The sequence below is a fragment of the Theobroma cacao genome, chromosome 9 (assembly GCF_000208745.1).
Source record: "Theobroma cacao cultivar B97-61/B2 chromosome 9, Criollo_cocoa_genome_V2, whole genome shotgun sequence".
Taxonomy (NCBI): domain Eukaryota; kingdom Viridiplantae; phylum Streptophyta; class Magnoliopsida; order Malvales; family Malvaceae; genus Theobroma; species Theobroma cacao.
The window spans coordinates 30,683,878-30,706,335 of record NC_030858.1 but is presented as its reverse complement, the minus strand read 5'-3'; the positions used below and the strand labels follow the sequence as shown (position 1 = coordinate 30,706,335).

General features: G+C 32.1%; 2 protein-coding genes across 6 annotated transcripts; both read right to left on the bottom strand.

Moving 5' to 3' along the window:
* Positions 706–5,567, bottom strand: LOC18589948 (probable magnesium transporter NIPA6). 4 transcript variants are annotated; one of them, XR_001929546.1, is made up of 10 exons: positions 5,318–5,567; positions 5,181–5,237; positions 4,626–4,716; positions 4,351–4,511; positions 4,137–4,264; positions 3,051–3,188; positions 2,128–2,220; positions 1,511–1,631; positions 1,218–1,417; positions 706–1,102 (listed from the first exon to the last, which is right to left on the bottom strand). XR_001929546.1 is itself a non-coding variant. In XM_018127871.1 (9 exons), exons 1-9 carry the CDS (start codon positions 5,445–5,447, stop codon positions 1,287–1,289), a joined length of 1,050 nt encoding a protein of 349 aa, XP_017983360.1. In that variant the 5' UTR covers positions 5,448–5,567; the 3' UTR covers positions 706–1,286. The 4 variants fall into 4 exon arrangements, 3 of the variants coding, with proteins under 3 accessions (XP_017983360.1, XP_017983362.1, XP_017983361.1); XM_018127871.1 differs by having other exon boundaries at positions 706–1,417; XM_018127873.1 differs by having other exon boundaries at positions 706–1,417; positions 4,626–4,745; positions 5,318–5,566.
* Positions 6,600–10,843, bottom strand: LOC18589947 (monothiol glutaredoxin-S14, chloroplastic). Of its 2 annotated transcripts, none has more exons than XM_007015153.2 (3): positions 10,510–10,843; positions 9,828–10,097; positions 6,600–6,848 (listed from the first exon to the last, which is right to left on the bottom strand). In XM_007015153.2, the coding sequence occupies exons 1-3, from the start codon at positions 10,712–10,714 to the stop codon at positions 6,697–6,699; spliced, it is 627 nt and encodes a 208-aa protein (XP_007015215.2). In that variant the 5' UTR covers positions 10,715–10,843; the 3' UTR covers positions 6,600–6,696. The 2 variants fall into 2 exon arrangements, with proteins under 2 accessions (XP_007015215.2, XP_007015214.1); XM_007015152.2 differs by lacking the exon at positions 6,600–6,848 and adding an exon at positions 7,072–7,392.

The following is a 22,458-nucleotide window of genomic DNA, read 5'->3' as shown; positions in this document are numbered from 1 at the left end:
TATACTTAGTAAGTTTGTAAGTCTTTTATTGCTTGAAAAGAATTGAAAAGAATGTACACAAGTTGATCTTTCAAGAAAAAAAACTTATTTTTTTTTAAGTTTATATTTGATGTAGAATTGATGTATATTTATAAACTATTATTTAATCATAAAATGTCACTTCATAAATACGTTTTATTTAATAAATAAAGATAAAAGTTTTAAAAGTCTTCCAAAATAAATATTTTTAAAATTTTAAATATTTATTTTTAAAATTTCTAATTTTGAAGCTTATTTATTAAAGAGGTGGTAACATTTGATTCACTAACAACATATAAAATCTATATAAGGATAATGTTTTTTTTTTTTAATTTAAGCACTCTATTTCTTTATAAATAAAAATGATTTGATTTAAGAATTATTATTTTATACACTAACGTAGAATTAAATAATTATCATATATATTTACATAATAATTAATTACATTAATTGATGGTCATAAATATCTCTTAATAGGATATGTATATGTCAGTCTTGTAATCTTGCTTGCAAAATTTAAATTGTTTCAGAAGAAAAGAAAAAGAAAGAAATGGAAAGCAAAACTGCCAACCTTTTAGTTGTCAAAAGAGAAAAGGAAAGGCTACCAATTTTTAAATGGGAAGGCTATGCTTAGCATTTTAGTAGGGGGAGGGGAGATGCCATGAAATGTTTAAACATTTTAGGAGGTGAATTTGAGAACTTGAAGATACCAATATAAATAAAACGAAAACAGTGTTCTTTCAGGTAAATTCACCTGACACTACAATTCATTATGTATGTATACTCCACAAGTATTACTTTCTTTTGGTTGCCCTTCCTAATGAAAGCACCCCCGCATATCTAACACAATGTCCAAAATTTTCTCTAGGGTTGATGCCACACTATCAATTTCACATTGAAGCACTCAAACTTCCCCTGCTAAAAATCCAGGCCTCAGTTCTTGAGGGAACCACATACTACCTTCAGCAACCATTTCTGCTGATTTGATCAGTTGAACATCCCCTTCAAGTACCATCAACCACTGATTCACTCTACAAGCATGTCGCCTGAGAAGCAAGCATCAGTTGGTAAACTGGTACCGCACCTGATGAACAATGACATTCAAACCAGCTGTTAATATTTTTCCCTCACTTTCGTGATGTCACCAGAACTCATGGTGCAAATCATCTCTCAGCATATCCTTTAAGGATTCTTGATACCTGGATTCCATCTTGCACCTTGATCACACGAAAGTTAGACGTGTTCTCATAATCTACTAATTAGCCATCTTAGTGCAGCTCTTGCTTCCTTAAGCAAATTTCCTCAGACAATAAAACATTTTCTTCATCTTGCTTTGGAGTTTCACCATTTCCACTGAAGAGTCCTGTAGATAATGTAGGGGATAGAGGTGCATGGCCACCTGCAATTATTTAAAATAATTTAAGATCCAATAAGGGGGTTTAACCAATAGACAGATAAGCTGAAGATAACAGAAAATGGAATTTCAACACACCTCTGAAGGATGAACCTCTATCAGAGTCTTTAGTTGAGTTCAACAAAATGGTCCCCGAAAGCACAGCAATGAAGCCACATAGTTCAGATATGATGCTTCCCATGCTTTGACCATCCCAATCCTGAAAATTGTATATAATATTTATGTGTTCTAAGCACATTAGATTGGTGATTCATCCAAAGCAGAAGACCTACACATGAAAATATGTTTCTACCCCTAATATTGGTTCAAAAGGGATCAAAGTTGTAGTAACCTGTCCTCCAAAATTTGGAACAGCTTAAATTGGTAGGTAAACAAAAAAATGTTTCAGGGTTCCACAACATTGCAGGTAGAGAGTTTTCTTATTTTATCTTTAATTTTTATTTTGGACAAAGCAAATGAATTTTACTTCTAAACTCTGTCCAGCCCCAGCCTCAATTTGCAGGCCAGGACCCACAGAAGGAGGAATGGAACACCTAATTTAATGATTATCTAAGCCAGTTTGTTTAGTCCATCACTTGCAGCCTATTCGTTAAGTCATGATAACTGGACTTTAATCTTCAAAATGTCTGAAACTTCACTAGGCAAAGATGAGAATCTTTTTAGCAAGATGCAACCAGTGATTGACGATACAATACCTTGAACATTATGACACTGGCGAGAATTGTAAGCGATGTGAACATAACATAATAAATAGGGGAGACAACTGCAGTGTTGAATGTATCAAGTGCCTGAAACATTAGAATATTTTTCAGAGTGAAAACTATTTACCAAAAGGTCAAAAGGATTTGAACGCATCAATTCGTATCCAGACTTATTTGATCCAGCTTATGAAACTAGAACACCCTTGTTAATGATAGTTTACTGTTTATATAGATGTTAAAAGTTAAAAGCACTGCCACCACCAAGGCAAATTAAACAGCTAGGTGTTAGATAGCAAAGAAGTTTTCAATGAAAAAAGGTGATTCTTATAGAGAAAGAGCAAGAGAGACATTTGCAAAACCATAAACTTACGTGTGTCACTTAACCTTTTCCCAACTAAATATCCTGAAGGATCATCTCCACTATGTCTAAAGATGAAGAGCAGAGGAGCAATAGCAATAGTTCTTATAGAATTAAGAGACGCAAGAAAATTAACAATACATGGTTCTTTCCTTGACAGACTAAATCCTTCAAAATTCCACAAATCAAATCTGAACACAGGTCCTGTAGAAATTTTCATTCCTATTGAAGCAATCAAAAGATTTGAGACACTCATTTATTGACCAAAAACCTTTTGTAACAAAAGAAGATACAACACAATGACTTTTTTTTGAGTACATATGAGATAAAGCAGCCCATCTTTATACCCTTACCTCAATCTATCATCACACCACTGACTCTAACTTAATACAAACATATCAAATCATTAAATTAATAAAAACTTGGTTAGTTAGTAAATTATTAAATCGTTAACTTTATAACCTTATCTCAAACCTATTCTACTGTAGACTAGGATTTCCAGATGGCTCCATATAAATACCTAAGCAAGATAACTTATCCAAACACTAGAAATACATACCTTATTGAGATAATTCATTTGTGTTATGACACATGTAGCCACAATGAACAAAAAAAACCATGTCTCTGGGTAGAGTAGTTGGTTCTTTCCCTCAAAGGTTAGTTTGAGTGCAGTTCCAAGGGCTTTAACACTCATCACCTGCATATGTTACATATTCATAAAATAAGACACCATATTGAAGTGTCATATGCAAAAGAAAATATCATAAATTACTCGGTTCCAGTTTTTGAAGAAGAAATTATCAAAGCAGACCGGTGTCTGAGGAAAAAAATGGGCATAAACCCTAAAAAAGCCCCTGTATTATGACTATTTATTCAACTAAGCCTCTCACCTTTCATCACATTCAAATGAGCCCTTAACCCTAACAGAAATTTAAATCTGTTACACCCAATGCTAGTTCGCCTTTTATGCCCGCATGGCATATGACCTAGTGAGCTGACGTGGTAAAAATATCCAATGATTTGGTCACGCCAGCTGCCACATGGCCACATCAGCTCGTCAAGTCATATGTCACGTGGGCAAAAAAATCAGCTGGTGTTGAGTCTAACGACTGTTAAATTTCCATGAGGATTAAGGGCTTGTTTGGACCTAAATCAAAGTTTAAGGGTTTGTTTGAATGCAATAAAAAGTGAGGGGCTTAGTTGAATTAATAGCCATAACACAGGAGCTTTTATAGGATTTAAGCCCCCCAAAAAGAATGGAAAAACCATCAGAAGTTTACAGTAGTTATGATATACCACATATCTATTAAGAGAAGTTTCTCTCCAGATTATACAGACAAGAAGGGCAGATTCATCTACAAAGAACTCTTCCTTTGTCAATCACATGTCCTGAATAATCACATCAACTGAAAGCTTCAACCTTGAGCAAAGAATCAAAGCATTCCAGAAGTGAAATACTTCAAGGAAATTCCAAAAATGATTATATGTCACCTATTTTAAATTTATATAAAATCAGGCAGCTTCTGAAAAGTTTTAGTGAAACGCAACTCAAACTCTCACACTGGGCAACACAAGAAAAAAGGAATTAATCCTGAGGTAGGAAGCAAAATAAACTTTAAATCCATCAGTAGTTCAAATGATGTACCGAGAGAGATCCCATTAATGAACAAATGCCTGTGAAAACCAACACATTCGTATGCCCACATCTTGGTACAAAATGGAAGATTAAAAGGAACACCAACACAATAACTGAGCCCAGATACAGTAAAAAAGCTGAAATAGAAAGGAAATAGAGTCATTCACATGTTTAACAAACAAAAAATTAGATAATAGAAAAAGATGATCGAAAGGTGAAAGACCTGGTTGTGTAGCCATAGTCCATATCTCCTGAACAGAAGTGATAGGGCTCTCTTGTGGTGCATGGATAACAATTACGACTGAACCCGAAATACACATAACACATCCTAAAACGCCTAGCGGTTGTAACTTCTCCTTCAACATGAATTGAGCCAAGACAGCACTGAGAACCATTCAAGTACCACAAGTGGGAGGGAGGCAGAAAACGAAGAAAAAGAGAACTCAGTATATGATCCTAGAAGGAAGTACCACCTGAACTAGGAGTAGGAGATATTACCTGACAATAATGCTTAATGCACCGAGAGGAGTAACAAGAATTGCCGGAGCAAATGCATATGCCACAAAGTTTGCAACCTCTCCAACAATCACTGCATCAACATATACAACGAAAGGTTTTCTGCAAACAATCAGTGAGAGACAAAATGCCACCAATCTATTTCAAAGGTCGCTTAGGCAATTTCATCATAAATTCTACATTAATGCATCAGTTGCCAGAACTCATCCCACCTCCCACCCCCTCAAAAGAAAAAGAAAGAGACAGATTTTCAACCATTTTGATGCTACCAAAATAATTATCTGAGCAATTATAATGTCAAATATGAATCCGATATAAAGTATTAAGATTCGTGGTAAATTAAAGAATTCAAACAAATAACAACACAAATTCAAATTTCATATAACCAATCATCAGGATCAGCAATTCTGATTGTAACAAAAAGAGTGATAAGTTGAAAATTAAATTACACATGAGACATTAATCATGACAGAAAAAACAGAAGAGTAATTACAGAGAAGAGACAGCAAAAAGAAAGAAATAAAGATCCCAACATACTTGTGATCATGCCCAACCACCATAAAGGCTCCAAAAGATAAGCATATCCACCACAACCTGCAAATACCAAAGAATCAAAGAATATAAACATCCCAAATTTACACCAGTAAATGTAAATTAAAAAAAAAAACACGGACCAGCTCTAACACCGGAAACAGCGGCAGCTCTTCTAAGACCTTTCTTTTTAATGATAAAACTTGCCCCAATAAACCCACTTGACAACAATGCCAAAACAACACCTTTTAGATTGTCTTGAGACAAACCCATCTTTCTGTCTTTCTGTGTCTTTCTTCTTGTTTTCCTTCTTTTCTACTTCTCTTCATTGAAATCTCCCAATCATTGCCTCCCCTTCTGCTTACCGGTTTTGCCTTGTGACAAGCTGAATGTGCTGTGCTTTTGCAATAAAACATGGGAAGTTTACCCTGTAATGCATATACAGCTAATTAATGTGTCAGTGCTTTTCTAATGGGCTTCACCTTTTTTTTATTATTATTATTATTTTAACAACAAAATTTTTATTGCTATTTGTTCTAAATCTGTTTTGAAACAAAATTAAAATGGATAAATTATTACGACATAATAACTGCAGTTTTTACAATAAATTTAAAAAATTAATGAATAATAAAATAAAAAGATTGTGAACAAAAATGATAAAATAATAACAACTATTTAATTCCAATTCCGTATATAACTTCAACTTCAACATATTATTAGTTTTACAGTAAGCAATAGTTGATTATTTGATTTTGAACAATAAAAAGTTATTCTTATTTTCTTGGAAAATCGAATAATATTTTTTTTAATCTCAAAAGAAAAACAAATTTGATGTAATATTGAATCAAATACTATTATCTTATTAATATTTTTCCGTGATCATCTTGTTTATAGTTAAAATTCGTTTTAGAATTTTAGATCAAGGACTAGCTTGGAGAATAATCATGAGCATAAGCAAGTGAAATTTGTATAACAAAACTGAACTCAAATCATCATCATCATCATCATCAAGATTCAAGTAAGTTGACTGGTGGGCTCCTGCAAAACAAATGCTGAAAGGGCCGGGCAGGACCCTCACCGATGCTTGAATCAGTAGTACATGTTGGGGCATTGTTTCATTGCAGCAGTACCAGGTTCCCTTTTAGGGAAGACTATTTTCCTAGCAAGAGCACACTTCATAAATTCCTCTATTATTGTTGGTTGGATCTCCAAGGTTAAGCATTTCTTCTTTGACGAGGGTTCATCACTTGGTTGCTTTCTATATGATTAGTGATTGTGAGTCCAAAAACTTTAATTCTATGTGTAATTCTTTTCGGTTCATATCGATTACAATTCCTTTTACTACAGTATGTTATAATTATTTATTTTTAATCATGAGTTACCCAAGCAGAAGAGGTCACTAGAAGTTGAAACTTGGACGGTAACTAGAAATGAACTCAACTTGGCAGTGAAGCTTCATATATTCTGAACCAACTCTACACAGTAACCACATAAATTCCGCTTTCCAAAGGAAAACTTAAACTTACAACACAGATAAGCAGTAGCAAAACCTAGTTGAGGGTACAACTCTTGCAGGGGAGGGGAAACTTAGAACACTAACTTGGAACTCTTGTAGGGTTGGGGTTCTAGCCCCAGCTCCTGCAAAAATCCAGAGGTTTATCCCCTTGAAATCCCCTGCACACAGAAAAAAGAATGCAGGGAGTCGGTAATGGCTGTAAGCATTTGAAATTTTTACCTATTATATAATCATGTCAGCCAACCATTTGAAGTTTTAATATGCATAAGGTTTTTGAAGCCAGGAACCCATTACAAAAATTTTCAAGTCTAAAACTTCATTACCAAATCTATATTCATGCTTTGAATCAAAGTTATGGCATGAGTAGCAACCTAGCAGAAGTAGAGAGATAGAAATGCCGTTCAAATTTCAAAGAGACCAGCCCCAATTGTTTTCCTCTCTTAATTCCTTTATCTTGCTATTCAAAAAGTAAACAAGAGACGGATTTAGGCTTCAAGTATATTGTATAATTTCCATATAAGATCAACACAAACAACCACAAGATCAGCCGAGTTATACAAGTTTTCCCACTCCAACCAAAACAATAAGTTATTATCTATTTCTGAACAAGTGCAGCTATACCACACTTTTTCAACACAGATAAATATCAGGAGCACATTGCCTTCTCCAATAGTTCCTGCAATTGCCCATTTTCAAATGCTTCTGCAGGAAAAAAAACAAAGATTCATAAAAACACTTGCTCAATGCAAATGTTAAAAACTAGACTTATAAATGAATTCCTACCACAAGAGAGAAAAATCAAAGATATAAAATAAAGTGCATTACGAAAAGTATTAGAACCTATCGTGTAGATAAACCAAGGCAAAATGAGGATGAGAGGCACAATGGACACCAACAGAGAAACAATCACTGATGCTATAAATAACAAACATCTATATCATGTTCTGCATTACAATTCTTGCATCAAAGGCTGTTACTTCAAATGATGAAGACCCTGCACCTACTGCCTCATAGAAACATATTTCTTTAGCTAATTTCTCAGTTACTAACAACAGAAATTGAAAGTTGTGCCATACAAGGTGAAATCCAGCAACTAGGTCCTGCCGTTTTCAGCTTTCTGAGTTTTTTACACATGTTATAGTATCACATTACTGCACTAGAATTATGCATGCAAGCAAATCTTTCATTTTTGCCATTACATGTATTTGACAAGAGATCCACTTAGACAAGTAAAAAACTAGTTCCGCTTTACACCTTTTCATATTATTTTATACGATTTTTATTTTGTTAACCGTTAGATTTCATGCTTTATATTTAGATCATGCGTATAAAATTTCAAATTAATTAAAAAAGCATACCTAATTTTTGAAAGTATAAAAATTTCAACTGTTATATATATTGCAAAAATAGGATATTTTCGGTCAATGTGATATAAATATCAGATTGACTTAAAAATTACGTGCATAATAAGCATTAAGATATTGATAAATCCAACAGTTGGCTTTCTGAAAAGTTTCTTAAAAAAAGTTATAAAAGGGTGTAAAACTTGTTAGTTTTACATCAGTTTAACTTGATCCCTCCCCTATATATATATTTTGTTTGAAAAGCCCATCTCCTATATGTGTATGTGTGGGCGTTTGCGCCCGTGCACACGTGTGAGCATGTTTGTCTGTATGTATATATAGTTCCTTGAACAACAATTTTACTTTTAAGATAAGGAAGAAGCATAAGCCATAGAATTCAAATCTCATGACTCCAATTCTAGCATATTGAACTAACCAAAAATGCTTAAAAAACACATTTTCTCACTACATCAAATCATTATACTACATTACTGAATTAGAGTTGTGCGTGCAAGTAAATCTTCTTTTTGTGTGTGTGTGTGTATTTCTTGAACAACAATTTTACTTTTAAGATAAGGAAGAAGCATAAGCCACCGGATTCAAATCTCTTGACTCCAATTCTAGCATACTGCACTAACAAAAAATGCTTAAAAACACATTTTCTCACTATTTCAAACCACTCTAATAAATATAAACTATTTAAAACACATTTACTCCAGGTCATGAGTAAGACTTCTTAAAGATGTTCATGAAATGAATTTCTTATTATAGAAGACAACTTAATAACGTTTCAAAAATACTCACTTAGATTTTCTTTATATGGAGAAATCTATTCCTAAAAGATGGAGTCGAACTGTCTGCAGGAACCAAACAATGTCATTCTACACTGATGGATGTTGCCTAATTATCTGTCCAATGCTGCTATATCTCTAGCTTAAATTAGGAGAAGGCTGTTCCATTACCAAAGGCCAGAAGGGAAGCTTCCCATTCCCAATCCCTCCCCACCCCCACCTCCCCTGCTCAGTGCAAAACTTTTTTTTTTTCTTCCATCCCTTCACGTTGGAAAGATATTGCATAAGACCCTAATCAATGATAGAGAAGAACTTGAAGCAATTATCTATCTTTAATGAATGTATATATGTGCATGCAAGCTTTGGTGCACATGTTCACTCATGTGAGCTTGGGTATGTGTATATGTGTGTATACATATGTCATAAAGATAGAACACAAGCAGAAAATACGAAGAGAGTACTAAAAACATGTGGAAGCAAAATAGACCAAAGAGAAACATGTTGAAATAAACCCTAACACTATGTTTAGTAGGAGGAAAAGAAAAAGGAAGGAAAGGGAGTGGAAGGAAAACAGTGTTTTCATTTCTTCCCTTGCTTTGTTTTGTAGGGAAATAAGAGGAGGAAGCAAAATGGATGAATTTCCACTTTTCGTTTCCATTTTAAAGAAAACACTCTTTCTATTAAGTTCATCATTTTATTTACAATTTTACCACTAATCTCTTTCCTTCACTCTATTTTCCATCTTTCATACCAAACACAAGGAAGGAAAAACAACTTTCTTCCCTCTCCTTTATTTTTTCCTTTCCTCAGGTTTTTCCCTTCCCTCGATTTTCCATCCTACCAAACATAGTGTAAAACTTAATTTGGAATGGGAGATAAATGCTCCAAGGGATTTAATTGCCTAAAACTAGAGCGTTTACATTTGAATTTACAAGCAATAATGGGAAATGGTAGCAGCTGATTTCAAAGAGAAATTAAAAATGAAAAATAACAAAAAACTTACCAACTGTGATATCGCAGCCACCAAAAAATTCTCCTTCAATGTAAAGTTGAGGAAAGGTGGGCCAGTTGGAATACTCCTTCAAACCCAGACGAAGCATTTCATTGTCTAGTATGTTTATTGTTTCGAAAGGAACATTCAAAGAATTCAAAATCTGCACCACAGTATTTGAAAATCCACATTGTGGGAAATCCTTAGTTCCCTTCATGAAAAGAACCACCTTGTTTGATGTAACAACTTTATCCAATGCATTCTTTAGATCAGGAGTTAAGGCTGCAGACAAAACAAACATGTGTGTGCGTAAAGAACAAAAAATCCATAAAATTAAACCGTAATGCATCGGTCGTAATTTAATTTTTGTTTTTCTGGAAAAGTGCGTAAATCAACTAATAACTGCGCAGCACTAATTGAACCTACGCTAGGAATAAGTCATGGCAACCAAGCAAAGTAGGAGCAACTATGGTATGGTATGGTATGGTATGCATCCCTCTCAAAACTCGAAAGGTCTGAGTTGGATCCACTTTTCAACATTTTTTTTTTTAAATTAAGTGATATGACCTTTGCCCATTGAAAAACAAAAAAATAAAAAATAAAAAAATAAACAGAAAGAAACAAATTGATTGCCTGGGAATGTTTAACATGGTAAATATAAAATTCCAAGAAACGAGGGAGACAGGTGAAGTACCAGAAGAGAAGCAACGAAAGGAGGCAATCCTAGCAGTAGAGCTCAAGTTATGGAGAGGCAAGAAGAGACGTTTCGTAGAATTTGGTCGAAAGGTGAAGGTTCGCTGCGATGGGTAGAGGGTTTTCGAGCAAGACAACTCTAGAAATACCGCCTCTGCTTGCGAAGAATGAAGGGAGGACACCGCCGTTGCCCACCGCAAAGCCATCCTCGTCCACTCACCTCTCACCACAACGCTACACTTGTTTTTTCTTTTTCTCTTACCTTTTCTTTTCAAGTGTTAATCACAACTCCCGCTTTCCCAGTTTTCAATTAATAAGTGTATATATTAGATCTGGTGTCCAAGTCTAGATTTTATACCTTATATATGAACCACATGTTATCGTTTTATTTATAAATAAATTAAAATTAAATTGATAAAATATATTTATAAAATGATATTTAATACACATTTATGAACTGCGGTTAAGTGATAGTTTATTTATAAATTTTATGCATTGTCACTCATCAAATATAAATTTTTTAATTAAATATTAATTACCAAATTTATCATTTACAAAAAAATTTTAAAGAATTATTTAATTATAAAAATTCACTCAATTTAATTAGATAGTCATCAATTTTTTTGCATTTCAAATATTAAGCCATCAGATTATTCCGAACCAGGCAAGCTTTAGATTTTCAGTTGAACCGATTCGATATTATTAGATAACTTTAATGAAAAAAATTGATTTAATTTTAATTGATGAAAGCATAGTTAGATATTATTAGATAACTTTATCGAAATACAATTTAACTTCCACTTATATATAAAATAAGATCAAATAAAGGAGAAGTCTACTGCCTTCTTCATTTTCCTTGATATAAACCGATCATCAATGTTCAAAAACATTAAAAAAAATCTCTACGTAAAATGTAAAAAATTTACCCAAACAATATTTAGTCAAATTTCCCCATAATTTTACTTCAAAATTCTAGCCTTTGTATATAAGTCATTTGCCACAACCATAGGATTTAGAGATTTGATTTTCATTGTAGTAAAATTTTTTTAAAAAAATTTATTTGACAATTTATGTTGGACATTTTCAATAATAATAAATGTAGGATACAATCTCAAATTGAAAATATAAAATAAAGAAGAGTTTAATAAATAAAGAGGAGAATGAGTCCATAATAATTCGACTAAAGTGGTTGAAGTGTTAAATGAATCATGGATGGGCTTTGTTAGCCTTAATTGGTTTTGAAATTAATTAAATTAAGGCATAATGCTTAAAAAAATCCTTAAAATGTTAAAGAAAATTTAAATAACCTCTTATTATTTTATTATGTTTAATCAAGTTCTTATACTTTTATTTTACGTCAAATAAGTCTTTATAACTAATAATTGACTAATTATCATTAATCAAAATACCATTTGTCATTTTATATCCACATAGTATTGATGTGACACTAATGTGCAAGGTGAAAAATGTCATTGATCATGTTATTATATCATATTGACATGTCAAGTTATCATCAATTATGATATGTTAGCATGTTCCGGCAATGTCACGTGACATAAAATGATAAATGGCATTTTGACAAAGTCAATCGTTAGTTATAAGGATTTATTTGACTCAAAATAAAAGTATAAAGACTTTTATTTAGCTCAAAATAAAAATACAAGAGTTTGATTGAACACAGTAAAAATATAAGAGCTTATTTAAAATTTCTTGAATAGTTTAAAGTCATTTTCAGATATTATGCCTTAAATTAATAATATTTAATATATTATAATGACACTTGGTACTTGAAAACGTGGCACTATTGGTAATTAAAAAATAAATTATATGTTGGCTCCATTAGTTTTTGATGATAATAAAACATTCTTATTCATTTGTGTCTAATATTTCTACTTGAGTGTGCAAGATAAAAATTGTATGCAAATAATTAATCAATCATTCAAATGCACATATCAAAGAGCATAGGAATAAGGAAGTTATAATTGATCAACAAGACAGAAGCTCCTTAGTCGATTAATGAAGAGTTAGTCAGTTAAGATTTGAATCAAAAGTTAACGGGCTGAAGAGTATTGAGAAACATAACCAACTTAGTCGATCAAGAAATAAGTTAGTCGACTAAGTGCACACTGTCAAAAATTGGGATCAAAAGACAGAGATGACTTAGTCGACTAAGATATCAATTAGTCGACTAAGAGCATTCTGTCAGAGATTTTGAATTGTGCACTAGAAGACAGATTAACGGATAGAACTGCAACAAAACTGTTTCAACGGTCAGAAACTGTCTAACACACTTCAAAGTTTATTTTTCAAGTATAAAAGAGGGTTCCAACGGCTAGAAATGCAATTGAAGGCTTCCAATAACACAAAAAGAGCTGAAAAACCAGAAAACACTTATTGCTCATTTACTACACTCAACTCTCATCTTTGTAATTATGATCTGCCCTTCATTTGTACCACTTAGATCAACCGTGTGATTATAGGTACACTCTCTTTATATTCTTAGAGTGAGGGAGTCACTCTAAGGGATTGATTCAAGTTAGGATTGCTTGATTGGGTATAGGTTCTAACTTAGCATTGAAAAGTTAGGTGTTGGATTTTAGTTGATCTCGATAAAAACTATTGTGAAAGGTTTTGACTAAACCTAGTAAAAGCCATTGTAAAGCTTAGTGAAAGCTTGTGAATTTCACCTTTTATAGTGGATTGATTTGAAAAATCCTTAGTTGAATAATCAAGGTAGTGGATGTAGGTCTCGAACCGAACCACTCTAAATTCCTGCGCAGTAACTACTCTATTTTTATTTTCATTGCTTTTCAAATTAGTTCCTCATCTTGCCAAAAGCCAAAACGTGCTATTCACCCCCCTTCTAGCACATTTATTTGGGACCAACATTATATTTATTATTTTAATTTATTTTCTAATTATAAAAATGATAGCTAATCATAATTTTTAAAAACAAAAAGTCATGTCACCAACTGATTGATTAAAATAGACAATTATAATTGTTTGAAACAAACAATTACATCTGTTTGGAGTAAAAATCATGTCTGTTGAAACACCAATAGTTGTATCTATTTGAAACAAACAATTGTGTCTATTTTAAATGTGTTTGTTGGGAATGATCACCTGTACCTATAAAGGACTCTCCTCTAGTTCATAAGAACACACAATTAGCCTTTTTCTCTCAATTGGCAACCAATGAGTTAGAAATTGGACTCGTGTGCTTTTTCAGATAAGGTTAAAGTACTCAAATAGTCCTTGTATTAATGTATTTTCATCAATTTAATCCCTATACTTAAAATTTGATCAATTTAATCTCTCGATTTTGAAAATTAAAATAATTTAATCCCTCTCCCTTACATCATCCAATTTACCATTAAAAGTCATGATGTCAACACTAATCTCAACACTGACGTGGTAGATTTTGATTGCCACGTCTCTTTGACATGCTAACGTTGTAGTGTCACATGACATTGACATGACGTGATAATGCCACATGGCAATGCTGATGTGATAGATCAAGAACAATTTTTTTTAAAAAAAAATTTGAGCCATGTCATAAGGACTAAATTGAAAAAATTGAGGTGTTTAAAGACTAAATTGAACAAAAAAAAAATTACTTGAAAAATACAAGTCTTTGAGTAGATGATTCATATAGTTATTAATAAGCCAAATGTTAAAGTGTAAAAGATTCATAATGTTAAGAAATAAATATAAATATTTTCTTACATATTATTTGATTCTATAATAGATACATTACTTTATCTTTTTTGTAAAAATTAAGTTTAAATTTCCCTTCTATATTAGATAAAAAAATTCTAATATTTTTTAAAAGATCATGATCAAAACCATTATCACTTAAATTTTTCCAAACATATAAAGCATACAAAGAGAGCAACAACATACTTACAAGGCCGCATGAGTTGAAGTGGATTTTCTACTGTAGACCACTGATCAAATAAAGTATAGTCAATATCCAAAACAAACAACTTCTTTCCTTTACGGTATGGAGTTTTTAGCTCAATCTAGATTCAAAGCATGAAAAGGAAATATCAACAACCTGTATGCAAGAAAAAGTGTTTAAAGAGGCACAATATTAAGTAGCCCATATAAAAGGGAAAAAAGTAGTAGCTTTAAAATATTGACTGAAATAACTCCTAAATATGAAAATTAGAATGCAAGAGCTACTTGGTGTCTAGGAATACACATGGACAAGCATGTTGAGTCAAAGCCACTGTTAACTACAGGCAGAATCAAAAGTAATAATGTATATATGATGCCCTTTTTTCTTGATGGAAAATAATGAATGATGCCCATTTCAAGGCTGCAAATTTATTCCTTTTCACAAAAGCAATTCCACATATCCCTCATTCACAAACTCATCCCCAAGCATTTTCTATCGCTAAAACAACATAGAAGCACGCGAAGGACATAACACTTTCCAGACAGGATACTCTATCCCCAATTCATTAAATGCGAAAAAAGAAAAAGAGCTATGGAGATCAAGGGCAAACATAAAATAACATGGAACAATGATCAGGAAATGTCCATAACATTTTGACTTCATTCACGTAATGTTAAGTTGAGCTAGATTCAAGTTTAATTTTGACAAATACTCATGTTATTTAAATTTTATTTGATTATAATGTTTTTTAGAAAAGCATTATTTGATTATAATTGAACTAAAATCAAGTTTGAGTTTAAACTCAAGTTTATATAATATATATATATATATATGTATATATAGAAATATAGAATATCTTTAAACATATTACAAAATTATCATGATATTTTTTTAATTTTTTTAAGAGAAAAATGATAGTATGATGAAAATATTTGTTTCATTCAAAAGTAATAAATGCAATTTAAATTTTAATCTTCGAAGGAAAGCAATACTTTGTCAACTACTCAAACCACAACATTAAATGAGATGATTTCATGACAAATTATTTTGTCATTAAAGCATTTAATGGGCTTACTTTGGTTTTCATACATATATTAAAAAAAACAATTAAATCTTTTTTTTTATAAATGGATTATGACCTAATCTCGTTAAAATTAATATCAAGTTTAATAAAAAAGGGAAAATTTTGAGTGATAATGGTTTTTAATCATGATATTTATAAAATAACTCCATAAAATATTATAATTTTTTATAGAAGAGGAATTCAAACTTAATTTTTTGCAAAAAAATGGCAAAGAAGAAAAAGGCTCATGGCAAAAAGAAGAGAAGCAACAATGGCAACAATGATGGCTCAAGATCATGGCAAAGAGAAGAGAAGTGATAGTCGACAAAAAAAAGAGAAGTTGCAATCGACAAAGAGGCAAAGGCCAAAGAGAACAGTTGGAGTTAGATTGAAGTTTGAAGAAACTTTGGGAAAAAAAAGTCACTTAGCCACTTAGGTTAGTACTAGTTCGTTAAAATTGATTTAGGGTTTAAGATAAATTAAGGAATAAATAAATTATATTATAATAATTTATACAATTAATGACTGGTAGAGTTGGTAAAAACTTGGAGTGTTTCTCTTCCTCACATAAGTTTGATTCCAAACTCCAACAAAATTTTGGTTATTTAATTAGTATTGAGTACGGGTACTCAACAATACTTGGATATCAACATAATAAAGCTGGTGTATTTAAGGAGCGATACTCGTACTTTACTTGAACCTAAGATGAGTAGTAAACTTTTTACTTGAACTCATCTCCAATCAGAATATAAAACACACGAATCTTATATAATCGAGTCAGATACCACAAGTACTTGATTAAAGGATACCTATTGCCATCCTTAGTCTCAAGCCAACTGGTGGCCGCATATTATTAAGTCAAAAGTTAGATTCAGAACCTTAATTTTTACTTTATATAAACCCTTACTTAGCTCCTAATCTTTCGAACTACCTCCGCTTACAAAACCCTACTCTTGAACAACTAGCCTCTACATTACTTTATTTACAATCCAAATACTTCCCTAAGCCTTTTAAGAACGCTATCTTTTTGGTAGCTGATGTTATTTTCTCTTGTAAGCTTATATATATCTTTTTTTTCTCATTGACTAATGTAAAAGAGGTTCTTGTGATAGGGAGAGAAAGCGTTGCAAACAAGTAAAAGATGTACTAGAGGCGACGAAGAGGAAGATCAGAGTAGTTCTTGAAGTATTGAGTGTCATGGCAAGAAGAAGAGAATAAGTAAAGAATTAGGGAGTAGAAGAGAATTAGAGAGAGAAAAGCTTTGAGTGAGAATAAGGTTATTTTGAAAACTGAAGATCTTCCTAATGAATTGTGAAGGTTCTATATATAATGCAAAAAGTGATGGTTATTCAAGAATAGGCTTTAATGCGCTTAACGAATGACATTATTATAAAGAGTTTTAATATAAGTAATCGTTACCCATTATGTGGATATTAAAATGATGATTTTATTGCATATAATGAGTAACAGTTATAAACTCCATATATGACAATTAAAGTAATTAGGTGTAATAAGATTTGTTCTTGAGTGAAAGGTAATAGAGAATAAGTATGCATGAAAAGTTATATGAGAATAAGTTAAGAGAAAAAGGTGTATGTGAACAGGTATAAGAGAAGGGGTTGCACATGAACAGGCATATGAGAACAAGGTAAGAGAGAGAAACACTTGTACTTCAGGAAAATATTAAAAGGAAGACTTTTTAACTACCTTCATATCTAAGCCACCAAGCTGAACACTTCAGAACATCCTAAGCTACTTATTTTCAGTTGCTTTCACCGCTATCCATGTGGAGTAGTTTCACTTATCCTAGTTGTTTTGGGTGAAAAAATGCTCCACTTATTCTAGTTGTTTTGAGTGAAGTACTACTTTACTTGTTTTAGTTGATTTGAGTGAAGTAGTACTTTCACTTGTTGTAGTTGTTCAGCGTGAATTAGTGCTTACTTGTTCTAATTGTTCAACGTGAATTAGTGCTTACTTGTCCTAGTTGTTCTTGTTATTCTTTATGCAACATTATACTGTAAAACAATTATTTTAGAGAGTAGGCATTAACCCAAATCAACTATCTACATTTTTACCCTCTACATAAGAATTCTTTCTTAAAAATAATTTTTATGCACTAATTTAGGAAAACATTTTATTTTGTAGTATAGCATATTGTATTGTAATAGCTTGGGCAATAATGCGTTGGCTCATAAAAATCTTAATTCTATGTGCTTTATAAATATGAAGCTATTATAAATGATTTTTTTCATTCAGGTTAAAGTAAAGCAAAACAAAATTCAGAGCAAAGTTAGTTCTTTTGTGAATCTTCTTGAGCAAGTAAGTTTTTCTTCTTCTTCTTGTAATTTCTTGTTGGCTCTTTTTTGTTTACTTGTATTTTTCTTGTTTTAAAAAAAAAATTGAATTTCTCTCGCATGTTGCCCCTTGCATGAATTTTTTTAAAAAATTGAAATATGAAATGAAAATTTTCATGCATGATATGAGGTTTTCTTATTGAAAGTTTTCAGGGTAAGTATATACTCAAACAAATTTTTTATTATAATTTTAATATTGAAAAAGTATTTTAATTATAGAATATTCACGCATAGGATTGTTTTAAAAAAACACTATGTATATATATGTTGTTGGGATGTGGGATCTAGTTTTTAGTTAATGAAACATTAATTGATATAATAACAAGCCTAAGTGTAAGGCAAGAATGGTGGCTCCAAAAAAATCAATTATTTTAAAATTTTCTCTTGCTAGATACTAGTAAGTAGTATTAGTCAAAGTTGTTGGCATAAGAAAAAAGTGACCAAAGTTATTGTCTGGGGGTTGTAGTATATAAACTTTCTTGACCTTTTACTAGTATAGCGCATAGCACAATTCTTTTTTTTTTTTTGACACTATTGTGTGATATTCTTTCTTTTGTATGTGGCACTTGTTATTTGTGTTGTGCCGCATGCAAATTGAGTTGTTGCTTGTTGTTTGAGTTATTCTCATGGCACTTGTGCTATGAGCTTTTTAAAATGCTGCTTATGGCTTGTGCTGATTGTTATTTGAATTTTTGATTTTTTTTGTTTGAATATATTTTTTATGTTGTATTTTTTAATAAATAAATTAATAATACAAAAATATTAAAAATGATGATAAAAATTATAATAAAATTTGATATTTCTTTAGATAACGTATTTCTTATATAATAAAATCTAAAAAATGTAACTATCTAATCTTTTAATAGCATTTTCATAGTAATCTAAAAATGTAATCCTTGTTATTAAATGCATTCTTTATAATGTTAATGCATAAAAATGCTATAAAAAAGTGACTAATAATTTTTTTGGCACATTTAAAAAATATTTGGTTCTATGTCAATATATGTAATGAGGTGCATAAAGAAATAAAGATAATAAGATTGCATGTGAGGACGTATCTCATTTTTGGCATGATGTTTGCAAAATTGGTGAAGTTCCTCATATTTCATATAGAGTAGTGCATCGATATGAGTGTGATAACTGTATGGCCCTTTTTCTCTTGACCACTTTTCCTTTTACGTTTCATTGTTTATTCTAGAGAGACTCTACATATTTTGGCTAAACTTACAAGTTGTACTCATATGCCTTTTGGTGTTCATACTTTTGTTTACTAATAGTGCTTCTAGTCCTTGTATAACACATATGTAATAGAAGAATTCGAAAGTTAACTTGTGATTGGCAACATTCCATGAGTAAGAAATTCTCCAAAAAATAGGAACTGTTGCTACAGTTCATATATGATGCTAGCAAAGTTGAGATTGAAGCTGAAAAAGATTGCAACAAAGTTTGTGGTAATAAAGAATAGTGAAGAAGAGTTGCGAAGATGATTATATACTTCCTCTAATAACGATTATTTTCATGAATAATTAGATCAAAATATCGATTCTTTTCTATAGAACTCTATAATTGGTTACTCCTTTATTAGCTTTGTAGACTCATCAGAGTAATGCTATTCATATAAATGTTACACGCTTGCACTTCATATTACTGTATGGGACCAAAGGGCAACCCCTCAACTCTGCATCAAGGAGGTTAACTCTTAACCTGATGTAAAAGAGATTAGTTCAACCTTTTAAATAAATAAGGGTAAGAGTTACGACCAATTTGTGAATAATAAGCTAAGACCAAGAAATGAGTCATAGAGCTTGCGGTCGCTAGCATAACATCATTGCAGCTAAATAATGAGCAATCAAGCTAGTGGCTAAAATATGAATGATGAATTATGGTCAAAGAATAAGCGATAAAACTTGTGACCAATAAAAAAATATCATTGCAGCCAAAAAATGAGCAGTAAAGCTTGTGATTGAAGCAAGAGTGATGAGCTATGGTCAAAGAATGAACGATAAAGCTTGTGATTAATAGCATAATATCATTATAGCCAAAGTATGAGCAGTAAAGCTCGTGGCTGAAATAAAAATGATGAACTATGGCCAAAGAATGAGCTGTAAAGCTTGCGATCAATAGTATAATATAATTGTAACCAAATTAAAAGCGATAAAGTTATTTGCTGAATATGAATTTCTTTTCTTTCTAAATGTCAAACTTCAAATACATAAAGTAATGAAGAGTCAAAGTCATAGAAGTATCATACATGAGCGGGAAATGGGTTGTTTTGGACCTTGTTGTTCTCAATTAGTAACTCTCTTGGTTGCATTTTCTTATGGAATCTTTTACTCAAGTTTCTACATTCAAGGAGTGAATGACCAACTATTTGGTGATAGTCACAATACCTCGAGTTAGACTTCTCTTCTATTGTTAGTAGTTGTGTAACATAAGGAAAGTTCACCTATCCATCCCTAATCCATACATGAAGAAGCACTTTTACTCCATCTAGTGGAATTGGGAATGGTGGAGAAGAATCGTTCTCCTCATATGTTTTTCTCCTTAGATCATGCCTTCTAAGACATAAATTTGATTGTAAAAGACCTTTACTTTCTCTACCTTTCCTTGAATAGCATTCACAGTTGGGGTATTCTTTTTATAGAAGTGAATGAGTAGCTCTTTTTGTCACGACCCGAAACTCCCATCGGGCCCGTGACAACCGTCGCGACGCCCTGATGGGCACTCATTACCCCGAATGCCGATCGGAACCCCGCAAGGCTTAGCATCAACTTTTGCATCTCCCCGGTGAGCGACAGTTATTAAATCTTACATTTCAAGAAATCATAAGTCGTTTCCAAATCAAAATCATAAAATATTATTTTCTGGCTCACAGGGGTATTTTCATCGTTTTTCTTCGATAATACCGAAACTCACTAAAAACATGGTGTAAAAGCTAAATATGTTCATACATATTTTAAATCAGATAACTAAAGTATAAAATTACTTTTACAATGACACGTGGGCCCCCAACTAACCAATAAGATGCGAGTTTGTGAACCTATAATTTTGACAATGCAAGGCTAACTGAAGTCCTTGATGCAATCGGCTATCTACCAACTATCCCAAACCTGAAATGTGGGGAATTGAGGGTGGTGAGATTATAAAATCCCAGTGAGTAAACAGATACCATCTAAACTATCTAAAGGCGAGTAAATAGAGACAATTAAAAAATAATTACCTTCAGCAAATTTTTCACATCATGAATATTCATTTCAACCAAATAATCAACATGGCTCGTGAATTACTCAAAACTTGGCTCATGCCAAATCCTGTACTCGATGATACCTGGACCAGAGGTATCCAATCGAGCCCGCCAAGGCTGTTAAAAATTCATATTTCGTATAAATCATATTTTTATTTTGAAACATAGCCGTTCCTTGACGTTGGCCGAGTCTCACTCTCACGCTGTGGTCCACGTGAAGTGCACTCAAAAAGCCCATCTCAGGAGATACCTTATGCGCCTCTACGACCGAGGTGAGAATATAAAGGAGTTTACCGTGCTCCTCTAATAGGCTGGCCCACGGAACCCCCCATCACTGCAGTAGCTAATCTTTTATCTACCACCTGATTTATAAAATCTTTTTCTGCATGATATGGCAATTTATCGCAACCTAGCCTCTCAAGGCTAAATACACAGTACTAATAATTCTAACACCAAAATCAGTTTAGCCATTCATGCTCATTTATTGTCATAAGTCATTCAATTTAAAATCATAAATTTACAACACAAGTTGGCAGTCTCAAATTACTCTATTTTCAAAACCAGTATTCGATTTTTCAGAAAATTTATAAAATCATTTTAATAAATCACAATTTCTCTTAAAACATAACAATTTACCATTTAAACCCATTTTTCATAAAATCACACAATTGTATAAAACTACTCTAGATAATTAAGACGATAATAAGTTTACTCACAGTTTCTGAAAACTAAATTCGGGTACTCTAACTATTACTCCTCGAGTGTGATTTCTTTGCCCTTGCCAGAGGATTCACCACCTTGACAAATTGTACAATTAAGAGGTTTACTACTTTGGTACTAAACCAAAATAAACTAATTTATACTACTAATGCATGATATGAAGTGCAAAATGTCTAAATTTTCCTAAACGCGATGTTAGCTTATTTCAATTTTTTACCCGATAAATCGATATACGCGTCCATTTAAACTCTAAATTAATTTTTTTCAGTTTCTATACCTCAATTGCACCCAAATTGACTTAATGTCTCTCAGTGTGGTGCAAATTATCAGTCTCAATAGCAAATTACGAAAATACCCCTAGTGAGTAAAAATTCATATTTTTGCTCCGAAAATTCCCATTATTTTTCTAGGCTCATAATTCATCATTATCCATCATAATTTCTCAAATAAACATCAGGATCAGCAGCCAATATTCCCCTAGAAAATTCGGCATAATGGGTTTCAATGGGAGAAAATTATTTCTCTAGCTTATTTTTGCTATATTTCAATATAACCTAACTAAAATCACTTAATTCAATTAAAATCAACCAAAACTCAAGCTCAAAACTCATCCATGGAGGTTTGGCCAGCATGGGTGTCCATACCCACTTTCTAATTTTGCATGGAAA